The sequence below is a fragment of the Prinia subflava genome, chromosome 6, assembly GCF_021018805.1.
Source record: "Prinia subflava isolate CZ2003 ecotype Zambia chromosome 6, Cam_Psub_1.2, whole genome shotgun sequence".
NCBI lineage: Eukaryota > Metazoa > Chordata > Aves > Passeriformes > Cisticolidae > Prinia > Prinia subflava.
In genome coordinates this window covers 24,032,717-24,060,472 of record NC_086252.1, presented here as the reverse complement: position 1 = coordinate 24,060,472, position 27,756 = coordinate 24,032,717, and the positions used below count along the sequence as shown (strand labels likewise).

At 56.9% G+C, this 27,756-nt stretch overlaps 1 protein-coding gene across 9 annotated transcripts in view; it reads right to left on the bottom strand.

Moving 5' to 3' along the window:
• The window catches only part of TNS1 (tensin 1), a 65,663-nt gene that overhangs the window by 9,754 nt on the left and 28,153 nt on the right, over window positions 1–27,756 (bottom strand). For 6 of the 9 annotated variants that reach the window (XM_063400781.1, XM_063400783.1, XM_063400780.1 and 3 more), the window contains 10 exons: window positions 26,953–27,028; window positions 26,687–26,816; window positions 26,249–26,314; window positions 25,541–25,702; window positions 15,260–16,960; window positions 8,833–9,011; window positions 8,509–8,584; window positions 6,034–6,126; window positions 1,610–1,796; window positions 262–1,130 (listed from right to left, as the gene is read on the bottom strand). In XM_063400781.1, the coding sequence (XP_063256851.1) occupies window positions 262–1,130; window positions 1,610–1,796; window positions 6,034–6,126; window positions 8,509–8,584; window positions 8,833–9,011; window positions 15,260–16,960; window positions 25,541–25,702; window positions 26,249–26,314; window positions 26,687–26,816; window positions 26,953–27,028 (3,539 nt within the window). Of the gene's footprint in view, window positions 1–261; window positions 1,131–1,609; window positions 1,797–5,096; window positions 5,133–6,033; window positions 6,127–8,508; window positions 8,585–8,832; window positions 9,012–15,259; window positions 16,961–25,540; window positions 25,703–26,248; window positions 26,315–26,686; window positions 26,817–26,952; window positions 27,029–27,756 lie in introns of all 9 variants that reach the window. The other 3 variants (XM_063400789.1, XM_063400786.1, XM_063400787.1) reach the window with 2 other exon arrangements.

The following is a 27,756-nucleotide window of genomic DNA, read 5'->3' as shown; positions in this document are numbered from 1 at the left end:
GCCTCCAGGAACTTTGATCTCCTCAGACACATCTCTGGAAGCTGTTTATGCCAGAGATGCTGGTCGGTGTTTTTCCTGTTTGGATTTGTCAGAAAGCACAGGAAATGGCCCCAGCCCCAGCGGTGCCTTTGGTTTGCGGATGGACAGGAGGGGTAAATCAGGACATGGCTGCAATCCCTTTCCTGATGGCCAGCAAGGAGGAGGAGGGGAGAGCCTTGAGTAGGGCAGGGGGACACAGGGACCTCCAAGAGCATCCCTTACCTGGCATGGAGAACTTGGAGAAGTCCGGCAGAGTGTGGGAGAAGGCGACAGCGCTCCCGCCGCTGGGGCTGGACATGCCGCTGGAGAGGGGTGAGGACACCTTGCCATTGACAGTGGCATAGTTGGGGAGGCTGTTGGAGCGGTCCCCGGCTGACATCCGCCGCTTCTCGGGCAGGGCGGGCTGTGACGTGGGGCTGCCCTGGCGGTAGGCAGCCGAGTCTGGGGACGAGGAGTGCGGCGTGCTCGTGCCGGGGTAGTACGCTGGGGAGACGGGGAAGGACGGCGTGGAGGGAGGCTGGTAGCCAGAGGAGCTGCTCTGCCGAGACAGCGTCAGGTGCCTTTCCTCTGGGCTGGAATAGCCATACAGGGGGCTGCCAGGGGATGTGGCCGCCGCTGCTTGGTGCCTGGACAGGCTGGGGCTCCCTGGTGGGGCCACCAGGTTGCCATGGGCCACCACAGCATGCCTGCCCAGCCCGGGGCTGCCGGGAGCAGCACTCATGCTGGGGTTGATGGCTCTTCGCCCGAAGCCAGGGCTGGGAGGTGTATTCGTAGCCACTGTCCGGTGCAGGCTGCGGGGGCTCCCTGGCAGGGTGTGCACCCCCACCACATTGACCTGTGGCTGTGGCCGAGCTTGGGGCTCCGGCTGGAGGCCAGCTCGGCCATCAGGGTAGTCGGGGCTGCCGTATGCTGAGCCCGGGGCCCCTCCCTGGACCATTGCAAAGGAAGATGGAGACGAGTTTTGGTAGCTGCTGTGAGCTGAGGGCATCTGCGAGCCAACAGGCGACCGATACAGGGGCTCAGCTGAGGCATGGGGAGGCGTAACCGTGCCCTGGGGGCTGCCCTCCGATGGGTAGCTGCGGAGGGAGGCCCTGAGGAGAGACAAAGAAAGGCAGAATTCAGCTCCACCACTCACTCCTGCTGCTGACTGGTACTGGCACCCTCCTGCACTGGCACACAGGGAAACTGAGGCACAGACCCACCCCTCCTCCCACTCCAGGGCCCAGGTTCCCAGTGAGAGGCTTCTGAGGTTCAGTAACCACCAAGTGACCAGCAGTGACCCAGATTTGTGTTCTCAGGGCAATGAAGTTGTCCAGGATACCTGCATGGAGAGATGTGGGTCTTTGGAAAAGCAGTTTCAAGGTGGGAACAAGCACCATTCCTGGAGATGTTCAAGAAACAACTGGATATGGCACTTAGTGCCAATGTTCAATCAAAGCTTGGACTCTTATGATCTTGGATGTCTTTTCCAACCTTAATGATTCTGTGACTCTGCGACTGTGATTCTAAGCCTGTGCACCAGGCAGGGTTCAGCCCCACCAGTCCCTGGGACCTGCATCTACTGCCTTACCCATCCATGCTGTGGATAGGGCTGCTGGTGGAGACAGGGCTGGGGGCAATGAAGGAGTTGGAGAAAGTGCCATTCCTGGTGGGCACCTCTGGGCCTCCAGGCTGGGCGGCGGGCTGGGCAGCGGGCAGTGTCCCTCCCCTGCCCGTTGTGGCCGTGCGGGCCACTGACTCCACATAGCTCCTGGGTTCTGCAGCAAGAGAGAAGTGAAAACAGATGAGCCTACAGCTTGCATGGGAAGGGGGCCACACCCTTCCCAGGATCCACATTTCACGCCAGTGAAGGTGCTTGAGCTGACCTCCCCCAGCTGAACATCTCCCCCTACCTCTTCCTCCAGGGGTTGTGCAAAAACACATCTGGCTCATTCAAGACCTTGAAGTTTCTTCAAGAATGCTGAAGACCCCCAGCCAGAGCACAGGGAAGGAGGTCATCCCTTTCCCTGAGAGGACTGGAACATGGGACCACGATCCTTTTGCCTGCCACAGCTCCTTCACCCTGCTCTGAGTCAGCGTCCCTCCCACCCAGGATGCCACAGAGAACACGTCCTGCTCCCTGTTCATCCACAGCCCGTAAAAATAGAGCCGGTGACTGCCCAGCCTGCGCTGACTCACACGGGACTGATGACAATGCCCTTTGGTCCCTGCCCCCTGCGGCCCACCTCTCCCAGCCATCTCCAGCAGCAGACCAGAGGGCAACACCAGCTATTTCCACTGCAGCATCCAACACTTTCACTCCCAGCCCAGCCTGAAACCAGAGCCTATGAGCACGACCAAGAAAAGAAATTTTCCTTTAGAGCCGCCAAGATGTCCCGTGCCAGGAGCAGCAGGCTGGGCTGGCCATTACTAGCCATGGCAGACACCAGACCCAGTCCTCTCTCATACCGTGCCCCCTACCTCCTGTTCCACCCAGGCTGGTCCCCATCCCTATGACAGCCCCCACAGCCCACAGCCCCACCAAAAGCTGTACCAGAGGAACACCCTGCAGCTTTAGTCACATTCCCCCAAACCCTGCAGCCATGTCACACCTCAGCTTGCCCTACACAAAACCCACTGGCATCAAATCCTATGGGCCAGGCAGCCTTGCCAGTCTCTGGCTCCAGGCTGGCCATGCCCAAAGCAGCTCTGCAGTAGTAATTAGCATGACAAACATTATTAATGTTATTATTAGACATAACAGCTGGGCTCTGGCTCAGCCTGCTGGCAAGCTGGCCTGCTCACAGTCAGCAACGCCAATGCACAGCTCCACGTTCAGAGCTGGAGCAGAGACATGCAAGGAAAAAGACTGTCATAAGTCCCACTCCTTCCCCCGAACATCTCTGTGCCCCATCTGTCTGTGGAGAGGGGAGGATGAGTCCCTCCCCTGGGCTGATGTCCCTGGCCAACAACCTCAGGAAAGATCTGAGCCAAAACCAGACGATGGACCACTACACAGGCTGGGTACCAGCATCTAAGGCAGGACATCCTGAGTGACAGGGATGAGGCACTACCCAGGGCAGCTGCAAGAAATTCATCGCAGCTTAGGTAATTAAATTAATTTCACAGCTACTCACTTTTCCCCTTTCCAGCTCCCCAGCCCAGACTAAAATTAGTCAGACAGTACATATGAGTCAGCCTGCAAGAGGTTAAGACCATAAGGCTGTGAAAATGCCAGCCCCTCCTAAGAAGGCAGGAGCAGGGGGCTTGGGAGCTGTGCCACAGTAAGGTGTGTGACCATGGGTGCAGGTTCCAGTACACTGATTCCATACAGGACAGGAGAAAAGTTAGAAAGTTTCAGGCAGGATTTTTTTAGGTTGAAAAATCTGATCTTGCCTCCTTGTGTTTTCTTGGAAGAGACTCTGGAGATGGGAAAATGGGTGGGAAAGTAGAGAAGCTCTGAGTCACCAAGGAGATGGGCATTTGTTTGGGAATCCCAAATCTGAGCAGGGCTGCACTCTGGCCAGAAACCCCAGCGCTGCATCTGTGTCAGGCTGTTTTAAAGCCTCCTCGGAGCTGACAGCCACATCCTGAGCTCCCACACTGCCAAAGCATCTTCCAACCCCATACACAGGGCAGCCATTCCAGCTAGGCAGAGCACAGAGGGGCAGGGACTGCCCCTCCTGGAGTGTGGCTCCTGGAACGTGTGGCTAAGTGCAGAGGGTCCTAAGTCAGCGGTAAGACAAAACACCAGTCCCTTCTCAGAACCGTAGATTCAATGCCCAAAAATATCATTTTAGAGAAGATGAAGCAGAGCAAAAGGCCCATGGTGGCCACTCAGCCTAGGTAGTGCAGGGTCACTGGACATCCTTGCTTTGGGGTCAACCATCATACAAGGGGAAGAGATGCAGGACAGCTTGAGCTCCTTAGGGTTTAGTGGGAAGGAGAAGAGAAGCAATGTTTGAGTCTCTGGAGGCTTAAAGCTGTAAAGAAATGGTTAAGCTTGGGGGAACTTATGGGGGGGAAAGCCTGGTTTTATCCCAGCTTTGCTTCCTTTAATGTATCCTAAAGCCATCATTGAAAAATCAGTTCTGAAAGTAGAACTTTTTTTCAAGCAAACTCTTTCTCCAGTATCACAGTGTTCCGATTTTGGTTGTGTGCATTTTGAGAAACTTCCAAGGAGAAATGCTGATGACTGCTAGGGCTAGAGGAAGCGCCACACCCACCACGAAGAGACACCCTTTCCCCAAAACCCATCCTGAACACACAGTTCCTCATCCCAGCTCTGAGAGCCCAAAAATTCATTAAAGGAGGAAGCAAAACCACCCAGCAACCGTTACCTAGCAGGCAGCACTCCAAGGCATCACAGCCACTCCCAAAACCTCTGTCCCCACACAAGATGTGCCAACCCAGAGCCCACAGTGCCTGCACCATCAGCACAGCCACTCTTGAACTGATGCCCCAGCTCAGCCCCATCCTTAGCACCCCCAAAGTGGTGCAACCCAGAGACAGGAGAGGTGGGGGCATTTGGGCAGCTTCCAGGGAGGGTGGAAGATGTGCACCAGCTGCTGGTGCTGCACAACTGCCCAGCTGGCTGAGCTGGCAACACACTGGTGGCCTCTGTGCCTGCTGACCTTTTGTGCTGCACTTTGGTTTATTTTCACTCTGAATGGCAACAGCAAAGCCAAAAGGGGCAGGAAGGAGACTAAAACTGGGGCTGCTGCTCCCAGATCCCTGCCAGGCTCATCCAAAGCTGGCCGTAGCGTGCCAGCATCCTCAGCATGCCACCAGTAAGGATGCCACTCACTGACAAAGAGCTCTCAGTCCCCACGGATGACTGCCACACAATGTGACAGAACTTCTGGTCCAACTTGGACACTGAGAAATACTACCAGGACACAAGGCATGATGTGCCCTCCTCTAAAGGGAGCAGGACAGGCAACTCAGGCTCCTACATCCCTGAGGGACAGCAGAAGGGAAGGCTGCTGGCACAGTCATCTGGGCCTGGTCTGAGTGACAGTCCCAACAGTGAGGTTACGTGAGAAAGAGAGATACAGAGAAAGAAAAGCCTTTCTTACCTTCTTCAGAGTCACCACCCGCTTCCCCTTCTAGCTCTGAGAGATGGAGGGGTAGGGGGGTGATGGGAGCGGGAAGAAGAGGAAGGGAGATGTGAGACAGAAAGAGAAATCAGAGTTAAGCAGCTCTGCCTTGCTCAGGCAGGGGCACATAGAGCACAAAGGACAGCCTCACACCTCCCAAACTGAAAGCCAGCCTCAGACACCCCCACATCATGTCAACATCCCAGAAATGATGTCCAAAACCCAGGAGGCTGGCTTCAAATGGGAAAGAGGGAACAGTACAGCAGAGAGTAACTAAAGGGCTGCTCCAAGAAGCCCAGCAAGCACCAAAAAAGCATCAGCTCGCCCTTGAGTGAAAAGGGAGAAGGGTCTTGCAGTGCAAGCTCCATCAACCTGTGGCCCCCAGGCTCAGATGTGTTTGAGGAGGTTATACTCAGCCCTGAGCTAGCTCAGGAAGGGGCCCTGGGTGCTGGGGAGCAATCAGGTCTGGCTTGGCAGGCTACTCCAGGACACGTCCCCAGGACAGCAGAGCCTTTGCACTCAGAGACTGCTGTCCAGGATGGAAAGAGCTCTGGATATTGTTCTGGCTGACAGGCTCAGCTCCCAGAGAGCAAACTGTCTCCAGCTGTCCTAGGGAGGAGAAGGAATGTAGGGGGTGGGAGAGGGAAAAATATGGGGCTAGGCAGGAAACAGGGCCACAGGGTTATCTAGCCTTCACTGCTGAAGACCCTACTGTGCTGAGCCCCCCAGGGCAGCACCAACATGCCCCACACTCACACAGTCCCACAGTCCCCACAAAAGGCCACAAGGACTCCCATGGCCACCTGGCCCCAAAAGGGAGGTGAAAATGCCTTCTCCAAACTAGGGACTCTTCCAGGGTATCCTCACAGATGCTCCCACAGGAAAATCTGCCTGCAGTCCCCGAGTCCACACTCACCTCCCACTGGATGCAGCAGGATCTCAGCCGGGTTGTGGGGTTTCAGCCCCAGGGCTGAGAGCGGGGTCTTGGCCAGGCCAGGGGGAGAACGCACTGTGGACACAGTGGACACAAAAAGGTTAGTGGAGGGCTGGGAGGGGACGCTTCAGAAAGGCAGGAGCTGCCCCTGGGTTCAGAGCCCTATAGCTCATCCCACCCACTGGCTGCAAGGGAGGGCTGCTGAGAACACGAGATGCCCTCATATGAAGAAACACCCTGCAGAAGGATACTGATCCCCTTCATTTGGGAGAGGACACGGGGGGGAGGTGACAGGGTACAAGCACCCTGCCCCATTGCAAAGCTGGCAGGATGGAGAAAGGGGACAACTCCCATCAGGACAAGCCCAGACCCCATCTCCCAGCACCAACCCCATAAAGTCCCATCAAAAAAAACACGAAGCCCCTTTCATTTCCCCTACGTGAGCAGCCATCCCAACCCAACTCTCCCACACCTGAAGTCCTTTCTGCCAATCCCCACATCTGGCTCAGCTGGAATCCAGCTGTCCCAGAGCAGCTCATCATCCCCACAGAAAGGACAGAAGGACTGCCAAAGAAACCTTGCCCTCAGACCAGCTCAATGGGTGGGTGAGAATGTTCAGAGGGCTGGCAATGTACATGTGAGTTCTGCACCCCTGTGCCCAGACATACACACCAGGAGGAGCTGTGTATGTGTGTATGGCTATGGTATGGATGGCAGTGGGGTTTCACAGGGCAGGGCAGACCACCCCAACCAGACTGCACCTCCTCTCCCCGCCTACCCACTGGGTTTGCCCCATCTCCCTGATGCTGATATTTTCCCAAATCAGAGGAAACCTCAGGGAATCATCTCCAGCAGGAGAGACCAAAGAGCACAGGCCTCCAGCAGTGTCTGAACGTCTCTGACTGGTGGCATAGGCACAGGGCCTGTGGCAAGGCTGGGATGCAGTGGGTGGTGGGATGTCCAGAGGAAAGCCAGACCCTTGCCCTGAGGCCACCCAGCAGCCTGGGGCTGGAGCAGCTGAGCAGCCAAGTCCCTGGGAAACTAAGAGAGCAGGACCTTCCCCAGTGGGTGTCTGATTTCCTCAAATCCAGCTGACCCCAAGCCACAGTGTCAGCTCACACCTCAGTTGGCTGATGAGCAGCAGGGTCCTCACAGCGCCAGGAATTCTCCCGGGACCACAATCCCCCAACAGAGTGGAATTGCTCCTGTATCCCCCAGGGCTACTTTGGCAAAGCCTGAAAGCTGCAACTTCAAGCTTCCCAGGCTTCCCTGGCTGGTGCTGGATAAACAGCACTGTCTCAGGGCCACGACCCCAGTCAGGCTGTTCCCGTCACCTCTGCAAGTGACTCATCCCCCAAAGCCACTGACCCACTGCCAAAGGAGCTGCTGCTGCCCCAGGGCCGAGCTCTCAGTCCCCAGGAATAACAGGGCCATTTCCGAGCTGCCAAGCACCGCGGCAATGCTCCCACACTCGTCTCCTCATCCCAAGAGGGCTCAAACATCAGAGGATTGCAGGGAAGGAAGAGCAACAGTCCAGAAGAAAACAACCCCAAGTCCTGTAGGCTGAGCTGTGGGGGGCAGGTGGCTTCACTGAAATCAGGACATAGTATCAGAGGGGGCTGAGCTCAGCCCAAGCATCCCCAACCCTACAGCATCCCTCAGCCTTCAGCCTACAGAAGTGTTTTAGAAGGGATGGGGGGCTGCCATCTTTTTAATGGGTTTCCCAGTTGACTGGCTGCTCCACTGTACTGCCCTGGCCCAAGCAGTGCTGTGCCAACGTGTGGCTGCTCCTCAGGGTTCGTCGCTCAAGCTGGTCACACAAACCCAGTCCACACAAACCCACCGCAACTGAGACAGGGTAAGTCAGAACAGAGACGCTGTGCTGGAGGAGCAGAGACAAGCTGCATGCAAAGAGCATGCATCCCAGCCTTTTCCCCCTCCTGCCTTTGAAACTGTGAGCAAGAAGTGACACGGTGTGTGAGTCTGCCCTCCTGATCGTCAGTCCATCCTGCCTCCCTCCCACTCGCCTGCCACTGCAGATTTGCTTCTCTTCATGTCATGCCACTAGGAAAAACAGGGAGATGCAGGACTGAGATGGGGTGAAAGCATGCCTCTCTCCTCATCCCACCTTGGGATCCAATCAAAAAAACACCCCAGTAAGTGAAGGGTGGGAAAAAGCCAAGACAAGGGTGCCAAGCATGAGATGCTGAAGTAAGTGGGATGCTGACAGCAGCATGAAGTGGCAGATGTGGAGGAGAAAGGAGGATGGAGAGGAGGAGTGGTTAACATGGCGGTGGGTGTCTGGAATCTGGAGCTGTCTGACCCTTGGCAAATTTCTGGCTTGCTCAGAGCCACCCACCGAGCCCCTCTGCCTCCCAGAGCCATGGCACTTACAGGTGTTGGAGTAAGGGGTTTGTGGTGACACAGGGAAGGCTGGGGTGGGGGGAGAAATCTCACCGCCGCTGGAGGGTGGGCTGGTGGGGGAGGCACCCTCCATCTCCTCGAAGGCTTCCTTGTAGCTGTGGAGGTGAGGCTGGAGAGAGCAGGAGAAAGGGTCAGTCCCATCCCTATGATGGGCACAAACCTCTGGGACACCCCAAGGAGAGGGCAGAGGGGGCAAAGGGAAAGGTTGCACCTCCTCCTTGCTAACCACCACCACCACAAGAACCATCACTGATCCGCAGCTCTACGGATGCTGTGAATGCTGACCAAGCCATGCCCCTCCCCGGAGGCATGCCAGTCAGCCACCCCCAACACCAGCACTCCTCTGCCCCAGCACACCTCTTTGGGCCTCCCTCCAGGGTTGGCTGCGATGGTGCTGACCACCTCAGGTGAGAGGACGGTGGGGCTGCGGGGCGAGCTGGGCTCTGGTGAGCTCTTCTCATAGTGGCTGTCGCTGGGGGTCCGCTTGCGGGCAGGGACTGCGCTCTCCTCCAGAGGCTTCTCCCGGGGCTGCACCCCTGCAGGGCAAGCACAGGGTGGTAGGGGGTGAGGAGCTGCCAGCTGAGATGGGCACCAGCAGGAGATGCTCCAGGCCTGACCTGAGAGGTCTCAGCTTCAGCACTCACCTGCATCAAACCCCCAAACCAGCACGAACTGGAGCAGATATACCCTACAACAACCCTGGACCAGGTGATAAAGCAAGGCAGGGTTGTGGCTAGTGGCTGAATTGCTGCACTAGCCCTCCCAAGCACCATTAGATTTTCAGGGACAACAACCTCCAGCAGTGGGTGCAAGGGGCAAGAGCATCCTGAGATTAGTCCAGGCAGCCCAGCCCTGCAGAGCAGGGAAGCAACAGGGTCTCCTGACAGCATCACAGTGGGAAAGGACCAAATTACCCATGCCAAGGACAGCTGCATTCAGCCTGAATCCCTGCTCCTACAGCCAGATGTGGCTTCAACCACAGCAGTGGAAAAAACCTGGTTTTGTGAATCCCTGAGGCAGAGGGAGCACTGGATCAAGAAGAAAGAACCCAACAGAGGAATGCTGCAGGAAACCCTAAAAACCTACTACTGCTCTGTCCCCAGTGCAAAACCTCTCTAAAAGGAGAAATCAGCATCTCCCCTCCATCTCCCCCAAACATCCTTCCCAGGTCCCAGCAGTATAAGCCACCAACGTCCACAGCCTGGGGGGAAGAACAGAGTGACCAAGTCACTACAGGAGAATGGGTTTCTTGGGCTGTGGAGATCCTCACTGGCTGGGATAAAGCCCAGGAACACAGATAAAGTTGGCACAGGGCAGGGCAGCTCAACTCTCCCAGCACCTGACAGTGCCCAAACACACTTTCTATCCCACTTCACCTGGTTAAGAGGTTAATCTGGGCTCATGGATGATGGTGCCAGGTTCAGTGCACAGCAACCCCACACAGTATCATGGGCACAGATCAGAGCCCCGTGGGACTCACACTCCTACCCACTAGCAGAGGTGACAACATTGTCCCCTCTACTTTTCCCACAGAATGGTTGAGCACTCATGCCCCCCTTGGTCAGCACATTAGGGAAGAAAAGTAGAGAAAAGGAGAAAAAAAAAAAAGGGAGAAAGGCCAGCATCATGCTCCAGGAAATGCACTTTTCAAACACCAACTCCTTTCCCACGGGCTGGTGGAGGAAAACCAGCTATCAGCTGCTTCCCCTCTCTCCCCGGGGCTCTGCATGGGACCCACGCCTCACGCCCGCTGACCTCTCCTCTTCACTGCTGGGCACACACACCAGAGCTTTCCCGGCCTGGGGAAAGGCTGGGAGGGCAGGAGGGAAGGAGGTGGCCTGGGTACATTTCTAAATAATCAGCCCAGTGAATGGCAACAACAATAAAATCGCGGCTCGGGGGGAGAGGCAGCCAGGCTGCGAGGCGGGGGACTCGAGCCAACGGGGCTGGCTCCAGCCGCGGAGGCGGCCTGGAAAATTCCACTAAGAGCAGCTTTGAAACACAACTCCCGATCCCTTCTGCAGGTGCTTACCGGCACGGGAGATGGCCATTAAAAACGCTCATGGAGAAAACAGGGGGACAGAGAGGGTCCCTGGGAAGCTGTCTTGCAGGTATGGGCAGCACTGCATAGGGCCACCCCATATCTTTTGTCCTGCTCTTCACTTTAAGGGACTGAAGCCTGCAGTTGTGAGCACAGGAAAACAAGATACTGGAGAAAAAAAAGCAAACTCTTATATTTTCTTTTTTTCCTTCCACTTTGTGCACTATGAGTTCTCCTGAACGCTGCATGAGCAGCATCCCTTGGCCCATTCCAAAGTGTACTGCAGGGCCCGAGCACTTCAGAGAGGCAGGGACTGGCTCCTCGAGCTGTGCACGCCTACCTCGCTTTGCATTTCTCATTTGGGAAGCACTAAACGTGGCTAGCGTGGCTACCACTGCACATCACACATCGGCAGCATGGGACCCCCTGCTCCATCCCCAGGGCTTCACATCCCTGAACCACAGGGTGCTGGATGTGGCCCATTGGGACACCCAGGAGCTCAGCAAGCTCTGGCTGCTGCTCCACTCCCCAGACATGGAAAGCAGCCGGGGCCACAGGGAGGGGAGGGAGGAGAAGGGAAAAAAGGGACTCATTGTTCAGGAGCGGAGAGTGGGAAACTTCACAGGCCGCCCGGAGCAAAGCCTGGAGGAAACCCAGGCTCTGAGCATGGCTCCCCCGACCCCCTGGGTGATTTATGGGATGGAAACTATGCTTGAAAAACAAACTCTCCTTTCCCCAGCCTGCTTTGCCCCCTCAGCAGACATATAGCCTCTCTCAGTCATGGTACTGTCACTGGACTCTCAAGGACGCTGTGGCTGGCTGCAGGATGGCAGATTCCTGTTCACAAAGGGGGAGCAGCAGCCTGCACCCCACTCCTCACCTTCCCACCCAACACCTGTGGCACTGTCACTCCTTCTGCTGCTCATTTAAGTACCTAACCTAGTACAAAGACACTGCCCTCAGACTCAGCACAGCTCTGGGGTTGGGGAAGGGCCGGGAGCACAACAGCTGGGGAGGGATGAAACAGGAGCAATGGCAAACCCAGGTAATTTTGCTGCTGGGGAGGCAGGTTTTAGGCTAAATCAGGAGGCAACTGCTTTTAGGCCATGAGATGCTAGAACTACTGCCAGGCAAGAGCCAGGTGATATCCCCACAGTGGACAGGAGAGAATAAAGAAGCATCCCAAGGCCCTCAGGAGGTGCACTCAGCAGTTAAAGCCAGACGGGGACACACAACACCCAGGAAAGAGAGATGCAAATTCACTCCCTGCCTGCCTGAGGAACAGACATTGTCCTGTGCTGCTCCTCACCAGAGCCAAACTCATCCCATCCTGGCACAGACTGCTACCCACATCCCACCTGATTACCTCAAATGGGCACAATAAAATACCCTACTCTGTGCCGAGGACTGGAAGGGTTCAAACCTCTTTGGTCCTCCTGGGGAGAAACCCAAGGTGCCAGTGGGGAGAGCAGGGTCACACAGAAAGATGGTGACTCCCCAGCCCCACTCCATCTCCCACCTTCTCCTTGCCCTGGGACAAGTGGGTGCACAACAAGCACCAAGCAGGTCACCAGCACACATCACCCAGGGCAGGCTCACCTTCAAGGAGCAAAGTCATACTGCATGAAATCCAACCTCAGCAGCCCACACCTCCCAGATGCAGACCAAGACACGGGGATCCCTAAATTCACAAAGGAAAGACCCTCCTGGGCTGACAACTGGCTTGATCTGGGTTCTGTGGAGCTGCATCCCAGCCCCTACTTCCCAAGGGGGTGAGCTGTGGTAAAGGCAAAGCTTGGAGGAGATGCAGCCAGGGTCCAGAACTGGCCCAGCAAAAAACCCCCACAGAAAGCCGTGCCAGGCTTGGAAGAGATGCAAAACCAAGCATGGGTGGGCAAGGCTGTACCAAGGGCCAGGGGCTCCCCCATCACTGGAGGAGCTCGATGGACGCCCTGACCATCACTCTGCTGAGAGAAGGGATCAATCCTGCATGGAGATGATCTCGTGAGCCTCCCGCCATCCCACATCCATGCAACACACAGATCACTCAGCATGCATAGAGGAGGAAGAAAGGATGAGAGGGAAGGAGGAATGAAGGGGAAGGAGAGAGAGAAGACGGGGAAAGGAAGGAAGGAAAGAAGGATGAGAGGAAAGAATGAAAGAGAGGGAAGGATAAGGATGGATGGGGAAGGCTGGAGAACAAGGGAGGAGGGGAAAGGAAGGAGGTGGAATGAACAAACCAGAGAAGGACCGTTGCTGGCTCAGAGGAGGACGGGGAACTTTGGTGCTCTTGTTGAGTTCCCTGAGCTTGGCGTTGTACTCTGCCAGCATACCAGGACAGGGAGTGCAAGGAGGGTGGGAGGTCACAGAGGACAGACACAGTCCCCCACAGAGAGAGGAAGGGGCAGACAGGACAAATGTCACGAGATACAACATTGGGGGAGAGAGAGAGAAAGAGAAAAGGAAAGAAAATATTAGCTGGGGTCCAACAGATGAGTCTGGGGTCATTTGGGGTCTGAAGGAACTCGGTCTTTGCTTGGAGCTGCTTTTCCATCAGCCAACTTGCCTGGCTCCAGGCACTACATAAACCCATATGGGAAATCAATGGTGGCTCCTAGTCATATATAGCCTTATGCAACACCCCAATTGCTCCATCACCATCCCCTCAGGGATGGCACCATGCAGGTCCCCTTCATCACAGAATGTTCAGGGCTGGGACAAGAAGGGGTGACCCCAGATGCCTTGCTAAGAGATGAGAGGGACTTTAAGGATGACAGGACCACCTCTCCTCTGTGGGGAGATGCTCGGCATGCCAGCACTGCCCTGTGCCATCTCTTCCCCTGCATCAGCAGCAGGAAGAAGGAATGGGAGCATTCCCACACCAAGAACGGAGGAGGTGTGAGATGCTCCTCATCTCTGCACCAGGACATGCAGGCAATTTATAGCAGCAGGGAATGTAAACAAACATGTCCATGCCCCACTGTCCCCACTGACTGTCCCCTCCCAACACTGGCTTCAGGACACCTCGTTCCCGCCAGAGGTCAGGCCACCCGCCTGCGCTGTCCCCACCTCAGCACAGAAGGCCCAGCTCCAGCAGAGACAGGTGGCCACAGGCTGGGGACCGTTTCCCAGATGCCTCTCTCCTCCCTGGGAAACCCAGTGGCTACAAGGAGATGACAGTGACCCCAGCCCAGCCCGACTCAAGGGCTGGGGAGACGGATTTTTCTGGTAGACAACATCAAAAATCCATTTCCCACACAGTGCAAATACTCTTTCTCCTCTCCTTAGAACTGTCCCCTTTTCCAACCCATCCAGCCCACTTTTCCCTTCCTCTGTCACCCCATACTTCATATGGGGAGACAGGGGAAGGCAGGCATGTGCTGCTTATAATATTAAATCTAGACATACAGCATGGTTTGGGCATCCATGTGTCCTTAGGTTTGTTTAAATTCTTTGCAAAATCCCCGTGACCCTTTGTGAATCTGATCTTGATCACAGAGATCATGTTCAGAGAGATGCAAACTTCTTCCAACAACCCTATGACCCTCCTCAATCCCATTCCTGCCACCAGCACCCCTCCTGCCCCCCACCCTGTGATTCAGTCCCCACTCCTGGGAGGTTGATGCCATTGGATTTTTCCAGCCAAGCTTCTTCCCCCTCCCTCTAATGCCGGGCGAGTTTCTGGACTGAGCACAGAGTTGGAAGGAACAGAGCTGCCAAGCCCCAGCATCACGAGCTGGCCCACAGCCCCAAACCCTTCCCAAATGTCACTCCACAATTGAACAACTGCAGCTGAAGCAGTGGGGAGGTAGCGCACCAAGCTGCCACAGCACCATGGCACCTTCTTTTCCAGGCCTCTGGGACACTGTTGTGTCCTCAAAGCCCCTAAGCCAGAGTTGCAGGAGGGCAGGGGATTGGTGGATGCAGCTTCCCCTCCACAGCACGGAGCTAATGCCTTCATCCAGCCACAGCAGCAACACTCAGCAGTGCACCCAGCCAAGCACCAAACCCCTCTGGCAGGGCTAGGAAATGCCTTCCCAGCCCCTGACCACTGCCCCACAGCTAGGGCCAGAATCAAACCACCCTGGGCCAAGCTGGGGAGAATTACAGCTGACAGACAACAGCCTAGTCCCCACTCCAGCAGCATCCCAGCTGCCCAAGGAGGAGGTCCGAGCACTGAACCCAGCAATCCAGGGGGGAAAGCAAAGACTGAAATCAGGGATTACTACAGCTACATCAAGCACAAGGCAAGTTCTCTGCTGAGACCCTACACCAGACCATGCTTCAGGCAGGGAGAACACCATGTCCAAGTGGGGTCCAGGCACGACAACCTCAGCCAGAGATGAAAACGTTTTCCCAAACTCTCCGTATTCTCCCCAAAAGAAAGCTATCCCCCTGAGACCCAGTGACTTGCCCCGCCACCAGGGACAGACCAGCCCTGTTACCCTAACAGGATGGGGGGGATCTGACACCCTCAGCCACCCCTTCCCACCTCTGGGCAATGCTGCTGCCCAGCATTTGCAACCTGCAAAGGAGGATCTCAGCAAAGAAGAGCAGCACAGGGTGCTCCCCTGCCCTGCATGTCTCCATGTCAGGTGGCTCAAGTCCCAAGCCCAGATCCAGCACAGAAAAGGAGTCTCCGCATCACTTATCCCCAGCTTTACCATGCATGCCACCTCCGCGTGCTCCAGCACCTCGGGACATGCATCCTCCCCATCCCCCCAAGGAATCAAAGGATCCTACCTGCCACTCTGTGGGCCACCAGGCCCTCCAGATTCAAGGGTTCTTCTGCCGACCTCGACAGCTCTTCATAGCTCTCCGGTCCCTTCAGGGGCATCTGGTTTTGTGCTGGGACGGTGGGGGAAGGTGGGGAGGAGGTGAGTTGCTGCTGAGACCCCACAGGGCTGTAGCACGAGGTGCCGAGAGGGGCAGTGCCCATCTGTGCTTCGGCCAGGGCATGGCTGTAGCTCCTGGGCTCTGGCAGGGGTGTCAGCTGGTAGCTGTAGGGTGAATAGGTTTCCCGATAATCATGTACCCCATAGTCCAGCTCTCCAGGAGAATAGGCTTTGCCCCCGGGCTCAGAGACCACAGGGCTCACGGATGTGCCGAAGGACCTCGGCTGGGCCACCTGTGGAGTCGGCCGGGCGTAGAGACCAGCAACGGGCTGGGTCGAAAGGGAGGAGGGCAGGGGTCCGGCTGCCTTGTCTTGGCGGGAGGTGGCAGGCACACTCTGCGACTTGTGGACGGCAGGTGCAAGGTCCAGCATGAGGACATCCAGCGCTTCGATGGACTGCTCAATCTCCCGGCGAGAGGGCACCCGGGGGAATTCAGGCATGCTGTGGCTGTGTGGGGGCACCGTCTGCAGCGGGCTGGGCTGGGGGCTGCAGCTAGAGATGCTGGGGCTGTGGCTCTCCATGCCCCCCTCCTGCAGCCGGGAAGGTGGCCGGCTTCCTCCTTGCTGTTGCCAGGAATTCAAGCCCCTCTGCACAGCTTCCCGGCTGCTGGTACTGCGAGCCGGAGCCTGGGGCAGCGCCGGGTTCACGTCGTACTTGGCAGTGTCCACTGCCGGGAAGGACCGGGAGCGGTAGGTTCCAGGGTGGTCGTAGGCATACAGGTAGGGCTGGGAGCTGGGCAGTGGCTGAGGCTGGAGCCACCCTGAGGCGTGGGAGCCCGGCAGGCGCTGTGGGTAGCCAGCCAGGTGCTCCTGAGTGGATGCCGAGGGCCGCAAGGAAGGTAATGTGTCACGGAGGTGGTGGCCCATCAGGGTGTTCTGGTTGTTGTAGGGGTAGCCTCCATTGGAGAGCGGCTCACCATCATACAGCCCCTCCTTCAGCAGCTTCTCAGCCCCATTGCAGCTCGAGGGGCCATTGGGAAGGGAGGACAGGCTGCCCACCCGGTGCGCCTCCTGGTAGCCGGTCTCACTGGCAGTGGTGGTGCCATCCAAGGAGGAGAGCGTGCCCAAGCTCCCCACACTGTGCCCATCCTGGTTGGGCAGCTCATCATCCAAGATATCCGTCTCCCGCTCGGCCACCAGTGCCGCGGCATTCCCATTGACGTGCACCTGAGCCGGCACCACGTGGCGGCCCGGCATGGCCGGCAGGCGCGCCGGCACAGGGCTGGGCACGTGGTTGTGCATGGGTGGCGCGCTCTCCAAGCCAAAGCCGACAAGGAGACGATCCAGCTCCTGCTTCTCCTCGGGGCTCAGCACCGCCTGGCCACTGGGTGCCCCGGTCACCCCCGGCTCATCGGTGCGGTCGGTCTTGGTGGAGGCGGTGGAGTTGCCCGAGTCGCTGCTCACTGAGAGTGTGTGCTCGACGTGGTTGGGTGCTGCCGAGAGCGGGAGTCGGGCAGCGTTGACGGCCCCGGTGCTGCCGTGGAGGGAGTCTTTCTTCTTCACTTTAGCGTAGAGGCTCCCATCCAGGGGCCCTTGTGTGTGCCCAACCTCTGCAAGGGGAGAAACGAACACGAGACCCCAGATCAATTGCTGGCTCTCTGCACGGAGCTAATGGGTCCCATTAGCCGGTGATTTCGATTTCTTCCGTGCGCCAGAACACTTAACGACCAGCATCGATGTCTCCTCGGCACCCTCCACACTCCCACCGGCGCCACCGTGCAGAGACATCGGAGCCAGGTCCTCCCCAACCCCACACCCCCACAGGCCCCCAATTCACACGCAAGCACTGCCTGCTCCACTGGGATGCACCAAATATCCCGTGCACTACTTCCAGGCATCATTTCTGGCAATTCTCCTCCATGGCTGGAAAGGGCCACAGCTACCCACACAGTCAGCGATCACTGCTCCTCAGGGCTCATCCAGCCCCAAAGGACTATGTGGCACCAGGGAGGCAAACAGGGAGGGTGGAGGAGATGCACCACAGGCCGTAGGAAGATGGGTGGAGGCAATCAGTATGTGGCCTTGCAGCTCTTCATGTCTCCAGCTGGATGGATGTACTCAGCCCACGAGTGAAGGACAGATGAACCACAGACCCACCTTCCCCCTCCCTGCCCACTCTCCTCCCAGATGATGCATGAATCCAGCCAGATACATATCCTTGACTTTTTCTTCCCTAGCTACAGAGGCTCCCACCCTTTCTGTTCTAACCCTCCCTCTCTCAGGCCAGGTCAACCTGCCCCAGAGCTTCCGCACCGACAGTGCCTGACACTGCCCAATCCTGAACAGGCAGCATCTCCTCCTCGGGAAGGCCCTGGCACCATGATTCCAGTCCAGTGTGGGCAGCTCTGCTCCATAGCCCCTAAAGGCTGTGGGGCAGCCAGGGCATGCTAGCATCACCACCAGTAATCCTGTACTCCAGTTCTGAGCCCCCAGCTTCCATCACACCCATCAGTACCAACACCACAACCAGCTGCACCCTTTAAACCTTTCCAAGTGAGGCGGACAGATTCTGGGGATACAGAGGGACCTCAGCCACTGACAGCACTGGGAATAGTTCCCAAGCTGCATCCCCCCCTGCCAAAGCAGCACAGCACGGACCAGGCTGCAGACTCTTGTTTTTCCAGCTCCCTGACGAGGTTTCCTGGAAGGTCCCGCGAGCAGTGTTAAACACTTTCTTTTGGAGGAAAAAATGACTCTTCCCTGGCGGGAGGCCAGGCGGCTGACTCAGGGACGGAAGACGCGGCCCTAGCACGATAGTGTGAAATCAGAGCAGTCCTATCTGCAAGCAAAACACTTCCGAGCCGGGACAGCTTAACCAGTCCCACGCCGCCGCACCCGCACCCCGGCAGCTCCCACACCAACAGCCCCCTCACCGTAACGCAGAGGAGGGCAGTAACACCGAGCCCAAGTCCTACAAAGTCAGGGCCCTCTCCTTGTTGCTGTTTTTCCACTCCTGAATCCCCACTGGCAGTATCCCAAGGAGGCAGCTGAGCCCCAAAGCCTCCCGTTGGCTTGAAGATGTCTCAGAATCATGCAGCAAGGTCCTCTTTGGGCACTTGGTATGGGAAAGGGTGAGAATTTCTCAGAGACTCAGAGCTTCTTCATCCAGCCAGCAAAGCCAGGAGCCAGTAGCATTTGTCTCCACAACACCTCCCATACTGGGGAAAAGGGGAAGAGAGGGAGGGAAACTCTTTCCATGGAGGGAAAAAGGAAAAAGCAGCATAGGCAGGGGCAGTGTCAATGCTGGACAGGCTGAGACACTGCTTGGAGACAGGGAGAAAGGCACAGCCCTCCTGTCTGAAGGCAGCGATGGGTGCTGGCTGGTCTCAAGAAACAGGGCAAAAGCCAGGATGGGGGTTGGGAGAACAACAGCAGACAAACAGAAAGGAAAAGGGAATAAATAAATATAAATGTAAGCATGTGGTGCCAAGGGAGAAAATAGACAGGAAAGGCTTTAATTACTCTTTGGGCTGGGTACTGCCCCACAGCTGGGAGAAATGTCTCCAAAAGAGGTCAGGGTGGGGCACAATGCAGTTCGTGGCAGAGACAGAAAGCCCCAACTCCCATGTCCCACCTTCTCCAGAACCTATAGTGAGGAGGGGACATAGAGGGGCTGGTGGCCATCCCCCCAAGAGCAGTACCAGGGTAGTAAGCAAGGAACAGCCTGTGACAGCTCAGCCATCAGCCAAGCCCTTGTCCTACGGTTGCTCTGCCCCACACCTGATTGTTCATCCTGTCCTCAACCCCATGTACCTCCTGGGCTCTGATGCCATGAGACACATATTGCTATTCACTGCTATTCCAAAGCCTCCTCCACTATCCCTGGGTCACACTATCTCTCATGACTGTCTACTGCTTGTCACCTGAGACACTGAATAAAAAATAAAATAAAATAAAATAAAATAAAATAAAATAAAATAAAATAAAATAAAATAAAATAAAATAAAATAAAATAAAATAAAATAAAATAAAATAAAATAAAATAAATAAAATAAAATAAAATAAAATAAAATAAAATAAAATAAAATAAGGGACAGAACGCCTTAGCCAAACCAGCCACCCTCAAAGCAGCAGACTCTCAGGACTCCATTTGAGAAGTGTCTGCAGCTCCCAGCAAGGTCAGATTTCAACCCTGAAGGTCGGAGTAGCTCCTGCCTGGCAGACTGTGCCATCCCATCGTGGGCTGGGTTTGCCCAGGGCTCAGCCCCGGACACAGCTCTGCTCTGGTTCTATCTGCTCCAGCTGTATGGAGGCAGCTGCGGGAAGGTCCCAGCCCTGCTGCCAGGCTCACTGTCCTAGAGAAGAAGTGCTTTGTCCTCTCTCTCTCCAGCACCCTGTGGCTACACCCGGTAAAAAACTGGTCCAGGACAAGTGTGATACCACCGAGGGAGTGAGTGTGCATCCCCAAAATGCCAGGCATCTGCCTCACACGCAGTGGGGTGCAGCACACAGCATCGTGCACCCACACAAATCCTGTCCACAGCTCTGCACCGGTGCAGAAGGTAAGGCTGAGGCATCACCCTGAGGTGTCTCCCCAGCGTGCCCCCACCTGCTGCCTCCACTCCCCACCCAGAGCTCCTGCCCCTATGCATTTCTGGAGCATCAGGGGAAGACCCTGTGGTCCCGGGACCTTTGCAGGACGTAGGGTGTGAGCTGAATCTCACAGGGAAGAGTTTAGCCACTTTATCTCTGGTTTCATCCTGTCACCAGATATGATGGCACAGAGCAACCCCAGCCTGAGCTGTGGGTCACCACAACCATGAATTCACCAGCCCCCAGACCAAAGAAAAGCAAATTCGAGACTTACCAGAAGGGACGGGGATTAAAAGATCCTAGGCGAAGGGAAGGTGCAGGCAGCAAAATCCCCTTCCTTCACCCCTTCCAGCACCAGAGCCTTCCAGGGGCACCTGGTGTGGTGGCAGCTCCAGCGGCGTCCACAGGCAGCCCCGTGTGCCCGTCCAGGACAGGAGCCGACGGCCTGGAGCTGGCTTGGGCTGGCGTTTGTCCCTTTGGCTCCGCTTTCCCTCTCGCGGAGGGAGCTGTTCCCTTCGCAGCGCCGTGTCCCGCGGGGCCGCCAGAGGGGCACCGGCGGCGGGGCGCCGGGAGGGGCGGGATACGGGGAACCCCGGGACACGGGGAGCCGAGGGGAGGATGGACGAGCCGAAGGTGAGAGAGGCCGGAGATGGGATGGAGGCGAGGAGGGGCGGCTGTGCTCCCCTCCGCCCCAGACCACACAGGGACCACAGGGAGGAGCGGGAGGGGAAGGGGAGCGGCGCGGGGACGGCGGCGGGGCCGCCCAAGCTCCAGCCCCAGCCCGAGTTAACCTCAGTGAGGTGCGGAGAGGGTGGGAGCCATGGAGGGAGGACAGCCAGACAGACAGCTTCCAGCTATGAATATTAACTACTTCCTCCACAGGCAGGGCTCCGCCGCGTTAACTGTTTCCTAGGCAGGACAGACAGCCGGACAGCTGGACAGCCTGCCCACCTTGCACCGTGAACTGAGCATCACGCCGCTGGGCGACCCCCTCATTTGAGTCACCCAGCCCTGCCAGCTCCTGTTTGAGTGTGTCACACCTGTCCCCAAAGAGCAGCGACACATTCAGGGTGGAGATGTCCTTCCAAACCACACACGATGCTGAAACCCAGACGGGTCTGCAAATTCAAATGCGTTGCTGGAGACTTGAGTTTCTCCATGTGAAATAACCACACAGCCAAAGCGGGGTGGAAACCAGCCATGGATAAGCCACCGGCCCCCACCGACCCATTTTCACAATCCCCTTGCCTGCCCTGCCAGCACCACGGGCACAGCATGGACAAGCCACCCCTGTTTTCGGGATGCACACACTGCCCTGCTGAGACAGGAGGCATGGCATGATGATCCCATCCACTCCAGAGCTGAGACAAACTGCACCACCCCAAGTGAAATCCATGCTGGGATGGTGCTGACAATTTGCTGATCCAGGTGACAGCAAGCCCACCCCACATTCAGGCCCCTGCCTGAAACCATGCTCAGGACTCCACTCCTCAACTGATCCACCATACTCAGCAAAACATGAGGCTCCCCCCACTGTAATCCCCCAAACCGCGTGTTTCCCACACCCCCGTGAATGACGGCAGGGGATGAGAGCAATGTTTCCAGCCAGCCCCCTGACTCACAGCCCTGTGTGCTCCCAGATAGTAGCACATGCCAAGCCAGCATCCTTCCAAAACCTCCAGTTTGCTTATTTTTTGTCCAGGCCGTGTCGGCTGCAGGAGGGCAGACAGAGAGCTACCCACTCCTTCCATGGGACAACCCCAGCCCTAAACACAGAACTGCTACAAGTTTTGACTTCAAGGACAGTTTGAAGGGGGAACAGAACGGGCTGAGTTTCCACCAGCTGGTCTCTCTTTTCCTGCATCCCAGCCCTGCCTGGTTCCCCGTTCCAGTGGGAACAAACCCCTACACCACCCCACATGACAACCCCAAATACCAGGTCAGAGGACAGATCCTGCCCTGGGAATAGCCACACTCCAGCTGAAAGGTCTAGCCAAGCCCATAAATGCTCCAGCCATTTCAACCAGAAGCAAGGGGGACACTCCCCGTGAACTCCCATCCAGCCCACACAGACCCCCACTGCCCTCCAAAATGCCCACCTCAACACACCCTTACCTTGGAGCAGATGGAGCAGAGAGCAGCGGAGAGGGGCAGAGTAAGGAAGGCGAAGTGGATTCCTTCAGCTTTAGTCAGCTGGTGAAGGCAAGAGGAGAGCCACTGGCCCCCCTCCCCACCACGCCTGGCCTAGGGACCAATCCAGCCACAGGGGGAAAGCAACAGCCCGCCAACAGCTCCAGCAATGGATTTAACAACTCTGGCCTGGCCCATTTGGCTCTTCACCTCTGCACAGCCTGGCTTGCCCTCCTAGGCAGCCTCAGCCCCTCCTGGTAAGTGGGACAGGATTTGACCCCACTAGGAAAGCTGTACCCCATGAGATGCCAACCCTCCTGGGGGACAAACAAATGTCAGTGACCACATCAAGGGGCTTTCTCCTCCATGGAAAAGTGCAGAATCAGTATCCAGCTTCATTTCTGAGGCTCCAGGACCCCCTGACCTTTGCCACATGGGGTTCAGGCTCTGATGTGACCTCCCCTCACTGGAAGTGTGGGATGCTCATCCCAGTCCCCACCCTGGCCAGCCCTGCCCGGCGAGTGGAGATGTGTGGGAAGACACGGATGAGATGCAGGGGAGCCCTACGCCAGAACCATGACTCAGGTGGGGATTTAGTAACTCTCTCACAGATGTTGGATTTGGCCAGGCCCTGGCCACTCTCTTCCCGACCTGGTAAAAGGACAGGGCAGGCAGAGCCAGCCCAGGGCGTGTCCAAGGACCAGTGGTTACAGGGAGCTGCTGGGCTGGGGACACATCCAGCCTTTTCAGATTTTCTCACACCACCCCGGGATGACAGAGCTTGGGGTCCCCCCACAACAATCACACATCCAGACACTGAGGACAACCCGTACACCAACTCCATGCCAGCCCCAGCACCCTGTTCTCCATCAGCACTGGTTTTCTCAGCAAAACCAAAGCAGGCCATAAATGATCTCCATACAGAGTTACAGCATCCGCAGTACCCCAAACTTTCTGTGCGGTGATTATTCTCCAACCAGCTACAAAACCAGTAATGCCACATCCAGCTGCCAGCCTCCTCCTGCCTCTCTGGAGCCAGCTTGGCATCCCAAGGAGAGCTACTACAGAGCTGGCAACTGCAAAAACAGCCAGAGTATGAAGCATCACCTCCCTTCAGCCTTTGAACACCCTCACCCAACCAATGACCATGGGAACGGCAGCAGGAACCTGCCAAGCAGTCATCACTGACCTGAAAGCCCCTTCAAGGAGGAGGAAGGAGGGCAGGCAGAAGGACAGGCTGTGGGGGTATCCCAGCATATCCCACTCTCCACAAGGACCACAGGGCAGCCCAAACATGGTTGGCAGCAGAGACCCTGCCTCAGTAAAGCAGGAGGGCGAGTTCACTGATAGGGCCAGCTTGTCCCATGGAAGTGGCTCACAGAGAACCTGCTGAATCCAGCTGTGTCCCCTCAGCCAGAGTGCAAGATGTAGGGGTACAGATCCCCCTCTCCTGCCCTCTGCTCTGGAAGAGCTTAGTCAGCCAATGACCCCACTGTGCAAATGAGTTTCCCCTTCTCCAAGTCCCCACAGATAAGCACAGCAGAGGTGAGGGGAACACCAGGACAGGCACCATTCCCAGCCACCCGCCTGCCCCCACAGCTTTGGGGTCCCACAGGACCATCCCACCCTGGCAGGCACCCCCCAGCCCTTATGGGCGCTCCGTGCTGAGACAAAGCTGCTGGAGAAAGGGCATCCACCTTCACTGAGAGCGGCTGTGGGCAGCAGAGACGCGGCATGGGGGAACCCACCGTTCGGCAGGCGATCCCGATCCCGTCGGCCCGGGCTGCAGCGACCGTCTGCGGGGAGCCTTCGCCGAGTGGCAGCACGGGCAGTGGCAGGGACAAGGAGCAGCGCCTGATCCCAGCCCAGCGTGGGTCCTGGTGCCAACCTCACCCCCCTCCGCCCCCGGACGCCGCTTGCTCACGCCTGGTGGTGCCAAAAATGTGGCGTGCAATTCCCTGACCAAATAAGGCAAGAACGACCATAAACAGGGACCCCCCTGCGCAGCCGGACACCAGAGTCCCCATCCTGGCTTGGGGCAGGCTGGAAAAGAGGAAAATGACAACAGAGAGGGAAAAAGATGGGAGTGTGCCCATGCTGACTCCTACCACCACTGCTCATAGTGCCCCACAGGACAGCTGGGAAAGACCCCTTGTAGATGGGCTTCTTGCAGCTGCTTGTGCTGGCACGGGTCAGAGGGCAGCCTTCTGCCTATAGCTTCAGCCTTCCACAGTCCCGGATCATCTCCAAACTGGGGCAGTGTTTACAAATTCAACGTGCCCTCCTTCTCTATTGCCTCCCTTCCCAGCACAGAGGACAGCCCAGACGCTGCACGGAGGTACCTCCACAGCCCTGACACCTGCTAGGACCCCCAAGGAGGAATGGAGAGTAGCCTTGGGGTACTTCTGCAGCCCCAGTATTCACCAAGACCCCCATGAAAGTACAGAGATGAGTCCTGGGGTACCCCTGCAGCCCTGTGAGGGGCTGGAGTGCAGAAATTTTGGCCCAGGGTTCAGAGTTGATCACAAGCAATGAGGCACTCAGGTTTCTGCAGGCAGGAGGGGACTGCGAGGCAGTCTTGCCACCTTAAGGCTGGACCCACAGCTCCCCAGCCTGCACATAGCCCACAGCTGAGCCTGCACATCACGAGTTGCCTGTTTACTGCCCTGTGCCAAGGCAAGTGCCCGTGCCAGCTCCACACGGCCGCCCCAGGTCCGGTTCGGTGTGACCACCATAGCACAGACACCCTGGCCTGCCCCAGGCACCCAGAGCCCCCACCCTCCACTGCAAGCACTGCCATCCACAGCTCCCACTCGAGGCAGGCAGTGACCTTCAGGGACATCAGGGACCACAGCTGTCCCTGCTCCAGGGACGCCCCTCCAGATCTGGCCGGGAAAGCCCAGGCATCTGCTTGGCCACGGGTAGCCTTGCCTCCAGGACAGGGGCCCACCGCCCTTAGACACACAAGTACTGCCCGTTCCTGCCAAGTGGGTGACAGCAGTCAACTCGCTGCAACAAAATGGGTGCTCAAAGGGCTTCTCCCAGCTCGGAGAGATGCAGGAGACCATCCAAGGCCAGTAAGACATCCTCATCCCCTAGGGGTAATTAAGGCACATCTACGCCCTGCCATGCTTGCAGAACAACAGAGTAGCTGGGATACCTAACGGTCCTGCAGAAAAAGGGTTTGGATTTCTTAAAGGTCTGGGGCATAAACTAGGGCTGGACTCTGCTTATGCAAACAGGACTTTGACAACTAAGTGCTGAAAAGAAGAGCCTAAGCTCCCTGGCACTGTGGCAGAAGGCAAAGTCCCTGAGATCTTGCTCTCCCATCCCATGACCACCCTGCTCCCATCAGCAGCCACCTGTCCCCAGCTCTGCTGCCCATCAGTGTCCTCTGTCCTGGGGTAGGGGATATTTCCATGTGGATATTTCCATATTTGGCCACTGACCACCTCGTGAGCCCTAACCTTTCTCCAGGTGCTTGCTGGGCAGGGGCTGCTCAGCCCAGGCCCCCTCTGCACTGTCCTCACGCTGGATGTTGAAGTTCTCGTAGGAGTCCCAGCGGATGAGTGGGTCAGACGTGTTGTAGTCCACAGAAACACTGGGCCCGTTCTCCAGGTGCTCCATGCCTGGAAAGAGGGAGGATGGTCAGGTAGGATGGCAATGGAACCAGCAAGGGTGGGATGGGGGAATAGGTGAAGAAAAGTGCATGCAAGGAAAAAAGTGCAGGAGCCATAGGGCAAGGAGACTCCTGTAGGAAAGGAAGCATCAAGAGATGGATGAGCACAGGATGTACATCAAGACTCACAAACAAGGTCTACAAGACGGCCCAGGGCTTTTGGGATTGTCTAGAGACCAGCACACAGACTGGCAGTGAGTGTGCATGGGTCTGGACTTCCTGAGCAAGGGAGTCCTTCATTCCCAAACATTTCTTCCGTTTCTCCTGGGCCAGCAAGGGCTTTGGAGAGCAGTCTCCTGGGGAAGAGAGTGAGAGGAACAGGACATCCATGGGTGCTCCTAGATCAGCCTTACTGCCTGGATGCCTCACCCTACCCTGGTGGCAAAGGGACTTCAAGGGGACAGGTGGAGGTCACAAGGGAGGGAGCGGGGGATACAGCTGAGGGGAAGGAAAGAAGACACTATTCACCCCCAAACCCCCATGCACTGAGCCATACCTTGGATCTTCTCAGGGCCGTAGGAGAACACAAACTCCACCTTTCCATACTCAGGGAAACGGTCATCTGGCAAGGAGAGAGCAGAATAAGGCGACTATCTCCATCCGTAGCTCCAGTAGTAGCCAGTCACCCCAAACATGCCTACAGACCAGCTTAAGGGTGGGAGCTGCTAGGGGATACCCCTGCATGGAGCAGTGCATCTTAGCCCTCAAAACAACACTGAGGCAGCCCCTCTGCACCAGTAATGGTTTTGGCAATGAAAGGGATGATGGTGCCACCACTTCCCAAGCAGCACCACACCCCGCAGATGGAGCAGAGGTGCTCTGTTTTGGTGGGGGTGGATCGGGGGTGGGTGCCCAGATATCCCCATGATGCCATCAGAGTTACAGGGGCAGGAGGATGAGGGAGTTTGGAGCAGGGAAGTGCCAGGGCAGTTACCTCTGAAGGCCTCATCCAGGTCCTCCTTGCCAAAGACGACATCAAGATCATGCACAGCACACGTGTGGAACTGCACACGGAAGATCACGTCACGGGTAGGGCTGCGAAACTTCTTGTGGTAGCACTTCAGCTGCAGAGAGGAACAGGGATGGGCCATCAGGATAAGCCCCCAGACCTGGGCAAGGACAATCTGGGGGTCCTGAGGCAAGGCAACGACACAACCTCTGTCTGCTCCCTACGCCAGGAGCTGAGCTGACGATCCTTACCAAGATATCGCCCTTGAGCAGCAAGCCAGGCTCAATGGTGATGCAGATGCCGGTCTGGCTGTCTCCTTGCACATTGCTGCAGAGAGGAACAGTGGGAGGATGTGAGCTGTGGTGCAGAAACCCCCACCCAGAAAACTCCTAGCACCACCTCAACCAGCCCTTCCACCGAAATCCAGGCAGAAAAGGTGCAAAGCACACAGCCTGCCCTCCCTATGATTGAGGGAGGTCCCGTCCACCATCTCAAGGGGCACCCATTCCCAGTGGAAGGCGGATGGGAAGGGGAAACTGAGGCACAGCTCAGCAAGGGTGCAAAAACTGCCGGGTGGGAGTGCTTGCCCAGGTTCCAAGTGCTGAGGCTGGGCTATCAGCCATCCACCCGGCTCCCACGGCTCAACTGGGGCTTAGGACAGAGGGAGAAATCTCTGGGAAGACTCTTCTCCCTGCCTCAGTTTCCCTGCAGGAAGCCCTCCCAGTGCTCCACCGACAGGCTGCCGACGGGTGGTGGCGTCAGCAGCCAGGGACAAGGGAAGAAAGGAGTTGGATTTCACAGGCAAGATAAACCTGGAGTTTATTACAGGCATCCCATAAACAGTCTATTAAAAGCTGGAAGGCAAGGCCAGGATGGCAGTAAATCTCAGCTAACGGGGACCCATGGCTGTATGGAAGGGCGATCTGGTCCTGGGGATTAAGGTGGGAGTATCCCAGAGGTGAGGTGCTCTGATCCCTCCAGGGAGACCAGGGGTTCCACCTAGACTGGGATGTGGGTGCTGGCAGAGTGTCTGGAAGGCTGGAGAAATCAACTCC